At 39.2% G+C, this 15177-nt stretch overlaps 1 protein-coding gene across 1 annotated transcript; it reads left to right on the top strand.

The window, feature by feature from the left end:
• The first annotated feature begins 249 nt into the window (after positions 1-249).
• LOC117378578 (homeobox protein Hox-A13a) lies at positions 250-2887 on the top strand. Its single transcript, XM_033975202.2, has 2 exons — positions 250-956; positions 1828-2887. Exons 1-2 carry the CDS (start codon positions 314-316, stop codon positions 2073-2075), a joined length of 891 nt encoding a protein of 296 aa, XP_033831093.1. The 5' UTR covers positions 250-313; the 3' UTR covers positions 2076-2887.
• The last annotated feature ends 12290 nt before the right edge of the window (positions 2888-15177 follow it).

Raw genomic sequence — 15177 nt, 5'->3', positions numbered from 1 at the left:
ATTGACGATAATGATCCGGGTGCACGCTTATTCCCGCACAGAATGTGCCATTTGGTGAAATTCGAAGATTATTCGTGTAATCAACACGGTCACCTTTCTGCTTACCGCATTTTTCTTCATTTAATGATATGTGCTGTTTATGTCCTCTTTGCATAGCTCTAGTCACGTGCTCCTGTCTTAGCCAATAGCAGCTCGTCGTGAGCTCCGAGGTGCACGTCAGAGCAGCTCTACTCTCTTGGAAGCCCTATGTGCAGTTTTCAGTCTGAGGGCTTTTTAAAAAAGAGCCAGAAGCGCCGATGCGGGACGCCGTGCTATGACAACGTCACTGCTGCTCGGTCCGCGCTGGCTCGATCCGTCGCTCATGTTCCTCTACGAAAACGCCGCGGATGAAGTCAAGAATATGGAGGGTTTTGCTGGAGGCAACTTTACAGCGAATCAGTGCCGGAATCTGATGGCGCACCCCGCGTCCCTTGCTCCCAGCACGGCGTACACGTCCAGTGACGTGCCCACGTCGGGCATGGGAGAACCGGTGAAGCAGTGTAGCCCCTGCTCCGCGGCTCAGAACTCCTCCAGTGCATCTTTGCCGTACGGGTATTTTGGCAGCAGCTACTACCCGTGCAGAATGTCGCATCACAGCAGCTTAAAGGCGTGCGGCGCGCAGCCCCCTTCCGCGTACACGGACAAATACGTGGATTCTTCTGCGCCTGGAGATGACTTTCCCTCGCGAAAGGAGTTCGCTTTTTACCCTACATACACCTCCGGACCCTATCAGCCCGTGCCCAGTTACTTGGACGTACCGGTAGTACCCGCCATCAGTGCACCGACCGAGGCCAGGCACGAGCCGCTGCTGCCCATGGACAGCTACCAACCCTGGGCCCTAAACGGCTGGAACGGACAGGTCTACTGCGCCAAGGAGCAACCGCAGCCCGGGCACATGTGGAAGTCCTCTATACCCGGTAGGCCCGGCTGACTTGTAGGAATTGTATGCTGTTATTGTCGTTATAGTTATAGTCTGTATATGTGTTACGCACGGGCAGTGTTGCTGCTTCAGTTTTCACACACAGCCTCACAGAACACAGGCATTTGGCATTTAGGCCTTCAGTATTGTACAGCTTCTACATTTTAATACATTATATACACATTATGATCTACTTTATGAAGTTTTGTCGCAATCTTTATGACGAGATAATGCCACTGGAATGCCCTAGAGAGAAGGATGCTTTGTGCTATTGTGTAAAATATAGTATAGTACTGTGTAAAATATAGTAGACTATAATATTAAGCACTATACACACACAAACACAGGACAGGTCCTATTTTAAAATACCCTAGTATCTCAATTTTAAATGAATGTGCGGACAAATTAATGTATTCTTAGTTTTATTTGACACGAGCCTTAAACCTAGAAAGAAAAAGTCACGGCAGTTCACAATTGTTTACTCATTTTAAATATTTACAATTATTGTGTTCTAAAATTATGATGAAAATCCTCACAATTCAACAATTGAAAGTGTGCCATTGTAAATAGAGAATTAAAGTGAAAACAAACAGTGAGCTTCACCAGTGTCTCACGTGCACGGCATTAACGTGCCTTTTTGTTTAAATAGTAAAAGCCCAGGTTTTTACTATGGATCAGACCTGGACGACTGAGGGATTACACAGATATTTGTTTAAATGAATATGATTTCAGAGTGACACTATTTGGTATCCCTATGTATAGACAATGTAACACTATTTGGTATCATTCTGTGGATATTCTTTGTGGGTGATGCCATAGGCACTTGTTAGGGTCTCCACTAACAGCTGCTGCTCCTCTCTTTGCCCCAGATGCTGTGTCCCATGTCGGCGGAGACTCGGGTTCGTACCGGCGAGGGAGAAAGAAGCGAGTGCCCTACACCAAAGTTCAACTGAAGGAGCTGGAGCGCGAATACGCCGCCAATAAGTTTATCACGAAGGACAAACGGAGACGGATATCCGCGCAGACCAACCTGTCCGAGCGCCAGGTCACCATCTGGTTCCAAAACAGGCGCGTAAAGGAGAAGAAAGTGGTCAACAAACTGAAAACCATCAGCTAGTTCCCCGTGCCCGCTGGACTATGTAGCCTGTGGATTTCTGACTGAATATCACATTTGACTGCATCATTTCAGTGTTTGACGTTGGCCTTGGCTGTGCGTGATCATGTAAAGGATTCAGGTGGAAGCTACGTGTGATTTAACGTCTTTGGCTGTCATTCTCGTAGCGTGAGTTCGCCAAAGGTGTGCGCCACCGAACTACACTATTATCTGCCACTTTTAACGATGGGACGATAAAACAGCCACAGGAAATGACCTTTTAAGGAGTTGGACCTTGAGAATGTTAAATATTAATCCTTGTGGCTTCCTTTTATTCGCATATAACTTGTATGAAGTTTACTATATGAACCCCTGCTCTTCGTTCATTCATTCATTGAAAACTGTGGTGCAATTATTATTCTACGCTTTAAAAGACGATCTCCGGGCCTGCCTGGTTGTCTCTTCATAGCTTTCATATTGTGTGCGCTTGCAGATGCTTGTACATAAAACTCCGGCATGAAATCCGGGTTATTGTTGTGTGAGTAGAACATGTTGGTGTTAAAGTCCGTCCCAATAAAATATGGCCTTGGTTGAATTTTACCCAAGTTATGATTGACAAGACATCTTTATCACATGACTCCAGTGCGCAGGGAGTTTATATTTTACCTGTAACCTTGTAGAGCTTTGGATTACACAAAAACGCAGTCTTTTAAAAAAGTTTTAAATTGAGCCGAAGTTTTTACATTTATCCTATTGAATACTACGCCATTGGATGCGTATGAAGACCTGCGCTTTAAACACTTACGCTTCTGGAGCTTTTGTGTAAAATATAAATATATGTATATATATATAAAAAAAACCCAACAACGATTGATTGCGTTCTGGGTGGGGAATCCTGGCTTTGACGTATTGTCCAGAGAACAGTTTTGGCCTCAACAAAACCGGACGTGGAGAAATTCCAAGTTGAAAAGTGAGCATTGGGCGCCATCTTGTGGTCAGTTTGGAGAAAGCAAGTGATTGAGTTAAACAAAAAACTGAAATGTTGAATGCGTACTAACATTTTGTGTTGCAATCTATACATATACGAACATTGTTTATATTTTTGTCACAAGCGTAATATTTCTGATAAATATGAATTAACTATTATACAGCATACCCTTGTGAAATCTCAGTACGTAAACTGCGTCAAATGAATTAAACTGTAAGAGTCTTCCAAATAATTTCCTGAGCGGTCAAGGAAGTGAGGTTTTATATTAATTGTATGTATAAAATTCAGTGTAGCATGGTGCATTTATAGAGACCTGTTTTAATATGATTAAAACTCTAAAACGTCTTAGTCAAAGATAAAGTAACTTGTACATACAGGCCCAGTGTTTCCAGTGCGTAAGTGCTCTGTTGTGCGTTGTCTGTTGTGCTTTGTCGCCTCCGCTATATTTTCCATACAGTTGGGATACTCAAAACACACAATGTAATCATTATAAGTTAACCTGAATGCATGGCAATGAAAACTGAGAATGACCATGTCAGCATTTAGGCCTGACCATTCAAATATCCGCACTTATGCGTCAAGAACATACTCAACATAATGCGTCTCGCTTGTATGTCTTCAACAATTATATTTATCGTATGCAAATATAATATTATAATATAAATATATAAATAATCATAATGTTATAATAAACATAATATTATAATCATAAGGGAAGCAAATTATTCATGTCATGTGTGCTATTAGATTGATCTAATGCGCCAGATACAGCTGTTCCAAAATTAGAAAGGAAAGCTAAATACATAAATAATAATAATAATAATAATAAAAAATAAATAAATATGTATGTATATATATATATATATATATATTTTATTATTATTATTATTATTATTATTATTATTATATTTTATATATAAAAATATGTGCTGTGAGGGCGCATACATTCTTCAGTTCATCCTGCTTTTTAATGTAGGTCATGTTTCTGTTAAACGCCAGGGCTATGGCTGTCCTGCATTTACTTGTAAATAATTTTATGTTGCCACAGTATTTTGTTGCAATACGCAATATACTCCATACGTATCTTTATTATTAGAACTGATCAAAACAGAGCAATAATCAAACCAGCGTCTGTGCGTAAAAAGGAGCAAAACCCAAGTTTTAATGTGTGTTACACAGGGCTATAGGCTTTGTCTTTGTAAAACATTAAATTACACCAAATCCCCTATCCTCAACAGAGAAGTAAGAAACATGACGGTACATTTCTACAAACCCCTTTAGCCCCAATTCACGTCCACTGCATCATCATCATCATCCATGTTTCCCTTTGCTCTCACGACACATGCCAAACAGAAAGCGTTGTATCTGTCGAGTGATAGCGATGTGTCACTTTGTAACATTTCTTCTTGAGCCTGAAGCGTGTTTTTCTGTGGCACGGCCTTCTGTTTACTTTGGCTCCTCCGAAAATGAATCATGCGTAAAACAACTCCGCGCATAAGCCCCATGTACCTGATGATAACCTGCTGTTGTATGAACAATACGCGATCATTAGAGTGGTGGTAATATTTTGGATTTTTCTACTAAAACTTAATTCTTAATTTACAAGACATCAGCTATATTACACATGTGTAAGCATGTTATTTATGGAATGGTGCCAAAGTCATTTTATTTCATTGAGTTTTGAGAAAATGAAAGTAGCCTATCGTTGTTTAGCTTGCGGCTTATATCATGCTTAGACCACATAAAACGTATAAAAGCGCAGAGCATTGCGCTGTCTGTGAGCAGTGGTTAGCTTTGGGCTAACGCTGCAGCAGCCATTTTCCCACGCCCTCTGACGCAAGAGCTGAAGGCACGCACGGCTGACGCAATGCTTAGAGATAGGATCAAAAACAGATGTGCGACTGCTCACTTGTCTAATTCTATTTGCTTTATTTATTAATGTCATTTTTAACAGGATATCCTGGCTGTAAGAATAAACCCAATCTGTAATAACCTGTAGGCCTATATTATAAAATAATCAAATGAATAATAATGTAATAAGAAACACAAAGAGCAATAGGCCATCATTGTTTTATTATTTTCAAATTAGTATATCATCCGTTATTTTTCCATTAAAATAATTATAATAAGATGGAGACGGATTACAGCGCTACCACAATGCTACTGCAGTGTTTAGAATTTTCATAATTTGAAAGTAATTATTTTTCATATTTGAAAATCTACTCTTTAAACAATGCCCAATGTGAGCAATGTTAATAGAAAGTTTAACTAAATCCAAATTCAACAGCCAGAGCCCCCCAAGTCCAACATCACAGTCAGGTTTCCGCTTTGACCTGCTCCCATTGGCTCGTTTAGAACCAAAACAATCCCCAAATCCCGCCTCCAACAGTACGCACATAGCGCACACTCCACTGCGCATGTCTGCCGCAGCCCTCTCTCTCTGAGGGAGTTGATTGGCTGAGCTCCGACCGCACGAGAGATTGTTTTGGGTGTAGAAGAATTGATCTGTGCTGCCACACTACGGACAAATGAGGTATTGCAACTTCTCGTAGCCCACTGCAGTGTCATTTGGTTTTGGAATTCAAGCAGCATAAACAGGACTCATTTACGCCTTTTTGTTCTTTATTTAAACATTATGATGTAGCCTACAAATGTTGACAAACAGTGGCAATTATTAACAAAATCCTCAGAATTTCCAATCTTACTTCAGTTTTTTATTTTTTATTTTTTTATTTGAAATTTGTTAAATAAGAGGAGGATGATTTGAGTGCAGTTATTAGCAAGTACATGGTTGGGTTCCGCGTGTTCCTATAATTTGACTTTGCCTGTGTCTCCTTCATTGTCTGTTACGCATACAACTACAATTAAGAGCCTTACATGAGATAAAAATTCACATTATTCTAACTTGTGGAGAGTGGATATGTCCCCTTATCATCCTTGTTAGTCAGCTAAAGCCCGTGATCACTGGATATTTGTGAATAATACGAGAAAATCGCCCACGGCCGTCACTTGTTAACCTTCATGTGGGCCTGGTTTAAGCCTCGTTTAGTCCTGGTCGTTTCTAATGTGGGTGTAGTCCCCGGTTTGGTCCTAGTTTAGTCCATATCTTAATTTATTCTGTTGTGCATTTGTGAACGTAAGCTATTTTCTAATGCAGACTGGCATAAATACGGCCTTTACGTCCTGATATAGTCCTGGTTTAATCATGGTCGTTTCCTGGTTTAGTCCTGGCCTAATCTGGTTTATTTTCGTCCCACTTAAATCACAGTTTAAATGTATTGTGTTGTGCATGTGTGAACGTAGCCAATTTTGAATGCAGACTAGCACAAATACGTCCTTTAAACTTTTGGCCACCGTGAATAAAACCACATCTATCTCTCCACCTCTCTCACCTGTAGTATTCATTTCAAATGCTGTTTTGTTTTAACTTGCTCTGCGTAGAAAAGAAGAACCCAAGTTAAGCACCCAGGACTAGCGCAGCCTTGAGACAGAAGCACTTGACCGACATTACGCAAAAGGCCGTACACAACACGCTGCGCCATTTTATGTCCCAGGCATGCACCAAGGTAAAGCTCAAATGGTTTATAATGTTTTGTGTATTCTGTTGCTTGATTTTGCTTAAATGCAAGAAAAAAGGTTAAAAATGAAACATATGATCCAAATGGGCTACATAGGCAAAAATACTTTCTTTTAACATATTCAGTAGCTGTTCCAAAGCACATTTAACTTAACACTGAACTTAAACACTTAATGTAACAAGTAAAATCAACTCCACCACATTTTGTATTCAGACCAGAAATCACAGTCTTCAAATTCAGTGTATCTATTCTGAGATTGTTGTATTAGAAACACTAAGTCCAATTTCGAAACGGATAAGTTAAATCATAAATAACCGGGAATTCATTCGTTTAACTGAATCCAGTAGTTTCCAACCATTGTCTTTTGGCCCACTTTTGTCAATACGCCTCTACCTAAGTCCACCATCTCTGAAAGCAGCGCGTCATGACAAATATACACTTACAAAAATACAATGATACAATGATCTTAAAATGTTTTTCATTTTCATCATTTTTGGATTAGTTTTAACCGTTGCGTTTAAATCCCATGTGATATTAAACACCAAACACGCCTCTAGTGCGACGGAAAAAGGGATTAGCGCATGAAACAGCGGCATCCTAACATTTTTAAATGATTAAAATTTTACTTTCCTGAAAAAGCCACATCTAAATGAAGAGAGGAATTATGAAAGAAATTAAGAACATAATCCTGAAATGTTTTCAAATTGACGCAAAATGTCTCTGATGTTATTTTCTCATACACATGTACAAACCTATGTGCGCACTTGGTGTCATTTTCCAATTCTTCATCAACTGGTCCACGAAAATAATGGCACAATTGAAAAAATACCAGTCTGTTTGTGCGTAAAGTGTATTATAATCGTAAAACATGTAATATAAAACTAAATTTGAGTATAAAACGAAATATATATATAACATTTTTGCACAAACAGATGATACTTTAACGCTACCTACTGTATGTTACATTAGGTCATAATAAAAAACGAATAAAATAGACGTTTGAATTCCATCCGCCTTTACGCAGCATCCTCCTCTGAGCAGGATCCAGTGTTTTGTTGCCGTTATTGCCCTGAAGTCCATTGTGTTGGGTAGTATATGCTCTTTGGCGCATTGTTTCCCAGGATTCCCCGCGGTGGGCCGTGTCCAGGCGGATCCCGTTGACCATGGAGTTGCTCAGAGCCATGTTCGTCACCTGTGGGCGCACAGACACACAGCTTCACTAATGAGCCACAACTTGGAGATTCACTTGGACTACTATACAATTCTTTCTCTCAAGGCTGCTGCGACTCTGTTCAATGTATTTAAATGCATTTTGGTATAAAGGTATAATTCAAGTTCAATACTTTTTAACTTATCTTATAAGGTTGATAGAAAAGTAAATATTTCGACCCCTTAGAATTGTAATGTTCTGTCTGAGGGCTTATCGAAATTGAGTTATTATGTTGTAAGGTTTGGTGCAAATAGTTCCTTGTTGCATTGTGTTCTTTGATCTACCTAAAAAGAACAATGACTGTTTTGATGAACACATAAAATATATGTTGTCTTTCAAGTTCAAAATCTTTAACCAAAATATCTTATTAGGAAAGTTAGCGGACAACAGAATACCATTTTTGCACATATTTATTTCAATTCAAGTAACGTATGTCATGATCAATAGGACTTGGACTATGTGAATCTTTAAGATGAAGATACAAAACACAGCCCCTTATGGAACCACGGCATAGTTTGAATTCATTATAAACGATACCACATCTATTATGCGTGAAAGGCTGCTTTAAAAACGACCAAGCCCCAACCATCGATAAAAAGAAACGCTGTACAATTAATTCCGCCAATGATGTTCAAATGAAGACAACATATCCTCTAGCATTTCACGACTGATAAAATAGATAGTAGTGACACGTGCGTCTATTTTGGAAGTTACTCATATTTGGCCACTATTCAACAAAACACAGATTGTGAGTCTGGCACGGCGTACGCGTGTAACTAGAGATTTGCCATAGACGCTTTTACGCACAGCAGAGCCAACATTTCAAAATAACCATCGCGTATAAAATTATTATAATAAAAAACACCGTATAATCGTTTTAATTTATTTCAATCTCTGTTATTTTAGCACAGAAATACAATTTGCTGAAATGTATGTATGTAGGTTAATTTCTCATAGACCACTTTAAGACTGAAAACAGGATTATAATCTATTTGATATGCAGCCGAAATCACAAGAATGTTTGGTCCATTAATAGTGTTTTTCAACTATTTTTGAGTCATGCTACACTTTAGTTGTTTAAAATCTGCTGCGACATTCCACTAAAACTTTATCATATTATATCCAATAGAGAAAAAGTAGAGTAAAATGTCTCTGTCTGGCGCTAGAAAGTTGTAATAGTGGTCCTTTTGTGTCTTTTTGAGTTCAGAAGTTTGCTCAGGACATTCTAAAATCGCTAAATATTACATAAATTAACTATGTGAATTAGTTAATTCAAATTGGATTTTTGTTCAAGACGTACTAGTGTTCCAAGGCATAAAGGTTGAAAATCAATGCATTAAAATATTGTAGAAAATATGTATTTAAGAGATGGTGCTGTTATCTCCTCGCAGCAGAGATGTTTAATTTTAGAAGCTCTCGTGACACTTTACGCACAGATCCTTATATGGAGTGAACTGAAAAAGAAGCTCGAGGGTCTTCCTTCCTCTTTCATAAATAAAACAGGATAGTAACCTTTAGTATAACACTCAAAACTATTATTCAAACCAACGTGAAATGGGTCTGCGTTTTGTCAAGAAAACGTGATAACGACAAGATATTTGGCGAACGTGCCGTCAAAGTAAACACTAGACGTTTCTTATTTCCCCTCACTATAATTTTACGCAATGCAAAATCTTAATTATAATAATATTTATCCATGATTGCATACCATTTAAGTTCTACATCTAAAGAGAATCACTGCAAAACCTCAGCTGCAAGACCAAAAACTAACGTGGTACTAAGAAAACTGAGAACTCGTGTAAGTATTTGCGTAATTCTGGCCCTGAAGTCAGTTCTTAATGCTTAAATATCACTAACCGCAAAGTTAAAATCTGCATATAGTCTAAATTGTGTATTGTGCATTGTAATATTAGTAGGGATCGGACAAGATCTCATGCAACAAGATCTCGCAAGATAAAACGTGAGAAGTATTATCTCGTGATATTTTTTTCCACATGTGTTTACATATTTGGCTTACAGTGGTGAGAGCTGGTGACTTATATATTTTGCGATGTCGTAGTTCCAAAAAGCAGTGCTCTAATGAAATATAAATACAATGAATAAAGATACTGCAAAGCTAAAATTGTGAAAGGGATTATGCAGTAAATAAATGCAGGATCTCGCCTTATCTCATTCACATGAACCTAATCTCTTGTTTCGTCCCAGCCCTGTTAGTATTTTTATTATTTGTATTTCTTTTGTGACATAGTTTGCAATAGAGTGTCAGTTTCACAACAGACACCACTGTAAACTACCCTATTTTACGCTTTCATTAAAATCGGATGAAAAAGAGTTTAGCTTTCGCCTAGCTGTCTACTTTTACTGAACACTTTTTCTGTTGTGAAGCTGGACGATGGTGGCGTTAATTCTTTTTTGGTGGTGGCCGCAGTAAGATACAGGTGTGCCACTGTCCTTTCCTCCATAAACCTCCAAAGTGACAAAATCTGGTCCTCCATGTCCAAAGCGCTGTCTTTAGATTGTCCCCAAAACACTTACACTACAGGAAGCGTCCATTTACAGCCCGGACCCTGCTCTATATACCTGACGTGGCACCCCCCCATCCCCGCCACCAAACCACTGTTTACTTGTTGTCTAGGGCGGTTTATTGCACGTACTCAGACAGTGCTATTGGGCAATAAGTGACCAGACAAAAACAGACTGGCCCCAGGCAGAATTTAACTCGCTTTAGGTGAGAAACGGCCAAAAAAACATACCAACAGAGATGTGAATGGTTTCGGCTTAGCGCGATGGGCGTCTGATGTTCATTGCCAATTCTGTGTAACTTAAACCAAAGTCATGCGCCTGTGTTATGTTTCCAAAATGGCGGCTTTCAAATTAAACAGTGCACCGCAGGTTTTTAGCACATATGAGGCGTGACCAAACATTTCCCCCATTAAAGTTATATTTGTAAAATGTCCCATTGGGTTTAATTGGCCTATCTAGATTACGCATCGTGTACAGGCCATAAGCTTTAATAAAAATACATGTAAACTCTTCCTAGTCAGTGGGTTGTGGTGGAAATGACACCATGAGGTTTTGGATGTTCACCATTCCGGAAGCAAAGTGTTAATAAGCTACATCCTGTGAACATACGAATACATTTCACTTCACAAATGTATTGATGTAACACATAATAGTTATGAAATTAGAATGCGGTTATTTTTTGTTTATTCGTCAGTTATTATGGAGGTATTTAAGTTTCAAATAAATTCACAAACGTATAATACTTTTGTGGTAAATGTGTGTGAAACTAGGCCTAGTCGTTTCAACCGTCTTCTGGAAATTAGACCTAAAGGATGTTTACGTGTTTCATCCTAGAAATGAAAAAAAAAAGAAAGAAAGAAAGAAAAAAGAAATGTAATAAAAATAATAACTATAAAACAGATTACACTATGCGAAAAATAACCTACCTATTGTGTTCAAGTTTCATGAATTATTAAATGTACGCTGTAATGGACTTAAATGTGAATAATGAAATGCCTTAGTGAATCTTCCTAAACGCGGACTATTCACCGTTCACACACTGTAGAGGAATCAAATCTACTTATTCTCAGTCTAAATAGTGTTTGTAATAGCTTTAGCGTTTGCATATTCCTCCGGTGGAAGTGCCGTGTGTGCAAAAGTGTTTCGAACAGCATATAAGGAGCTCAATTGCAAACAGATATCTCCTTTTCAAAAATTTGTCAAAAAGTATTTTTCCTTTTGTTACCATCTCCCACAGAGACTGTCACTGAAAATAAAATCTAATGGATTTTGTTAACGAGGGATGGATTAATATTTTGACTGAATTAAAATACCTGTGTTTTAAAAAAACAGTATTAAAAAGTCAACTGCAAATCTTTCATTACTTTTTGAAATGGCCCTTAATCTGGTTTTGCGAATAAACTATATAACATCTTAAAAGCCAAATCAGGGGCTTAATCTGCAAATGAACTTTAGTTTTACACACAGAATAGTTTGCATTGCACGGTATAGCAACAGTGATGCCCAAACTCCAAACACAAATGAGTAAAACCACATTTTAACATTCACTATCACAACTAAAGACACCTGTGCGTAAGTGTATTTTTCATTTTTGAAGTTGAACTTCATTTGACATTCAAAGTATAGCATGATGATGTCTGGAGCCCATTCCCTGCGCACAGATGGTGTAGCCTGCAGCCTGCGTCAATGCAAAAGTAATTAGCGAGGAAGTCCATCCGGGGCACAGCGCGAGAGGACCACCACCACCACTCGTCTCTCCCTTCCCCCGAACTTGAAGTCGACCGTACAGACGCAAGAATTTGGCTTTGAGGGGCTTACTACCAAACCAAAACGTACAGACTGTTAACATGACGCCAGGAAAATGGACTATCCATTGAACTATCTATATAAGGTTCATTTAGTGTATTGGTTTGAATGTATAGATGGCAACACTAAAGCTAAACAGGACTGTGAAGTATAGAGTTTGAGGAATAAAACATAAACAAATTAAAGTCTTACCTTAATCCACGCACGTATAGTTTGAGCTGCTGACTTGGACTTCACGTAGGTGGCTATTCTCATGTATCACGCATGGTCAGTTTTGTGGTGTCTGTCTGGCCCTGAGGGAAGAAGAGCAAGTAGGCGAAGGGGGGAACCAAAGGGCCCATAGCAGAATAGTATGGCGGCTATAAAACCAGGCAGTCTGCGCTTCAAGGACTGCCTTTGGTGTTTTTTCCTCCGCTGTGTGCTCAATTACAGCCCAAAAGCACAACTCTAGAATTCGTGTGGAAAGAGCCGTAGAGGCGGGGCATGCGCGCACAGAAAGAGACTTGTTGTTAGTGTCCTTCATCCAAATAAAACGAAGAGAAAGTTGGTCAGGGGGTTTTTGATACACAACAGTTGGTGTGATATTTTGAGCTAAGGTTTCAGGCGTGATGTGGCTACGGGGCTGGACTGTGTGGCTGCGGCTGCCGGTGCATGGGAGAGCTGTGTGTGTGAGTGTGGGGGCCCATACTTCCCGAGGAGCTTAATCCCGGCTCAGCTCGCCCTCATTCACAGCACATTAGAGTCAAGTTGCAGTGTCTGGGCACACCAAGCTCCGCGGTGGCCCACTAAACGCAGAGCCAGGGAATTTGCGCGGTGACATGTTTATCAAATCAAATAACTCAAGCCCCATGCATCTCCAAACATGCCATATAACATCTATTAGCTTTGCAGACAGTATATTTGCAAAGCCACGCCTCTGAAACATGACCATATATGTATGTATAATTTAATGTGTAAATAAAAACCCAGGATGTTCATATACTGCGCAACATTATCTGCTTTCTGGCGATATTACGCGCCATTACGCATACACCCATACTTGAAAGGGATTTGAGAATAGCATACTAAATTTTTAACACAAAACCTGTGCCAAATGTTATAATGATAACTGCAAAGTTATTGTCTCTTGCATCAAAGTCTATTTGAAAAAAATATTTGCTTTCAAAGCTGATGAAAATCCGTGCGTAAAAGTGTTACGGTTGCAAACGGTACGGCGCGCCTTTTAAAATCAGTTATTAGGTCTATTAAATGTTAATATGAAGGAAAACAGACCAGAGAAGCAAACAGTGATAAAAATACAATTTTATTATTTCAAAGCAAAATATTTGACTATTTAAAGAGGCTGTGAGTGATGGGGTTGTCTTATAGATTAGTGCTAATAACCTATTACTTCTTTTATTCACGCAAATATATTTACAGACTTCTCGTGTGGACTGTAGCCCACATTGTGTCCTCACAGTTCAGTTTAGGTCAGCTCTGGCTCTATCTTGTCTCACTCTGATGCGGAGCCATTGTGGCTGCAGTTGAAACATAAGCCGCTACTTTGAACATGACCCTGATAACCAACAACCCAGCAGAGCCAAACGCCGCGCTGTAAAGCACCAAATGATGATGACTCAGAGCCTTCTAAAAGCAGACGCAGATAAACGAGCCTCTTCCTCCTTCAGCAAAGCGCGCGACCATGTGACCTGCGCTTTTGTCCAGAAAGGCCATCGCGGTTATTACCCTTATCACCCAAAGAGCAATTCTGAGGAAGACTATTCACCAGTCAGCCATTCAAGGAAAACACCCTACTAGCTATTTAGCTATAAACTTTTTATTTTTCAACAAAACTAAGAAAAAATATATTTAAAAACAACAATAGTGCATGAGCTATAAATTAAAATAATTGTTTAAATTGTTAAAACATGCAAACAACGAGTACATATTCAGAACACAACTAATTAGCATATAATTATAGAAGTGTTTAGCAGTGTTTTTGATTGATACGGTTTTCATGTACGGTTCATAATGAGCAGCACTTTCTGTAGCACAATGGCCATGTTATTGCCTGGAAAATCCAGAATGACATTTCTCTTTATTTTTTATACAGATTGATATCAGTCTGGTCCCCACACTCTGCTGCGTCTCAAGCCCGGCCAAACGTGATCGTGTAATCAGATATAATCTACAAATCAAATCAAATCCGACATGTTTTTCACCCTCTTGTGATATTTTTTCCCCCTTTATTTCTTTTTCGATATGGACGGACCATGCCTGTTCCCGATTGGCTAATCCAACTGTCAATCAAGCCCATTTGAAAACAGTGACCAGACTCACATCTTCGTAAAGTATTGAAGAAGTGTTTACTCTGGATCCCAGGCAAGAAATGTTACACTTTTCACATTATTTTTTTAATGTGAAATTCTGTTTTAAAATGGGCATGTTGAGTGTCAATTGTCATTTATATTACAGTAACGCACAAAGTTAGTTACTGTTATATTTTATTATTGACTATTCGTAATAATAATCATTTAAGTAGCCTGTTGATGAAAGTTGCATCCTCGTTAGTTTCTATGTAATCTTAGGCGTTTTTCCCAGATGAGGGTTAAATATGGACTAAAGGAATGCAAACCTGAAGAGCAAACAGAGTTTGGCAACACTTTATTTACATTTTGGCTCCAACTCTAATTTCTGCGACAGTCTCTCATTCTGCCCCAGTTGTCTGGCACTCCTTTGCTTTGACGTCTTCAGCCGTTCATTTTCATAGTGATAAAGCACCAATGTCAAATCACTAGCACTACACCTAACCACATTTAAGCACGCACACACACACACACACACACCCCCCTACACACACACACACACACACACACACATACACCCCCCCGCCCCACACACACACATACATACCCCCCCCCCCCCCACACACACACTCACACACACTCACTCACTCACTCACTCACTCACAAGCAGTATGAAAATCTGTCAATTTCTGCCGCCGTGGTCACGTGATCCCCGCCTCGCCTCCGTGGAGTGGAT

Source organism: Periophthalmus magnuspinnatus, chromosome 11 (assembly GCF_009829125.3).
Source record: "Periophthalmus magnuspinnatus isolate fPerMag1 chromosome 11, fPerMag1.2.pri, whole genome shotgun sequence".
Classification (NCBI taxonomy): Eukaryota; Metazoa; Chordata; class Actinopteri; order Gobiiformes; family Gobiidae; genus Periophthalmus; species Periophthalmus magnuspinnatus.
The sequence above is the reverse complement of the archived record's forward strand: the minus strand, read 5'-3'. Positions and strand labels throughout refer to the sequence as shown.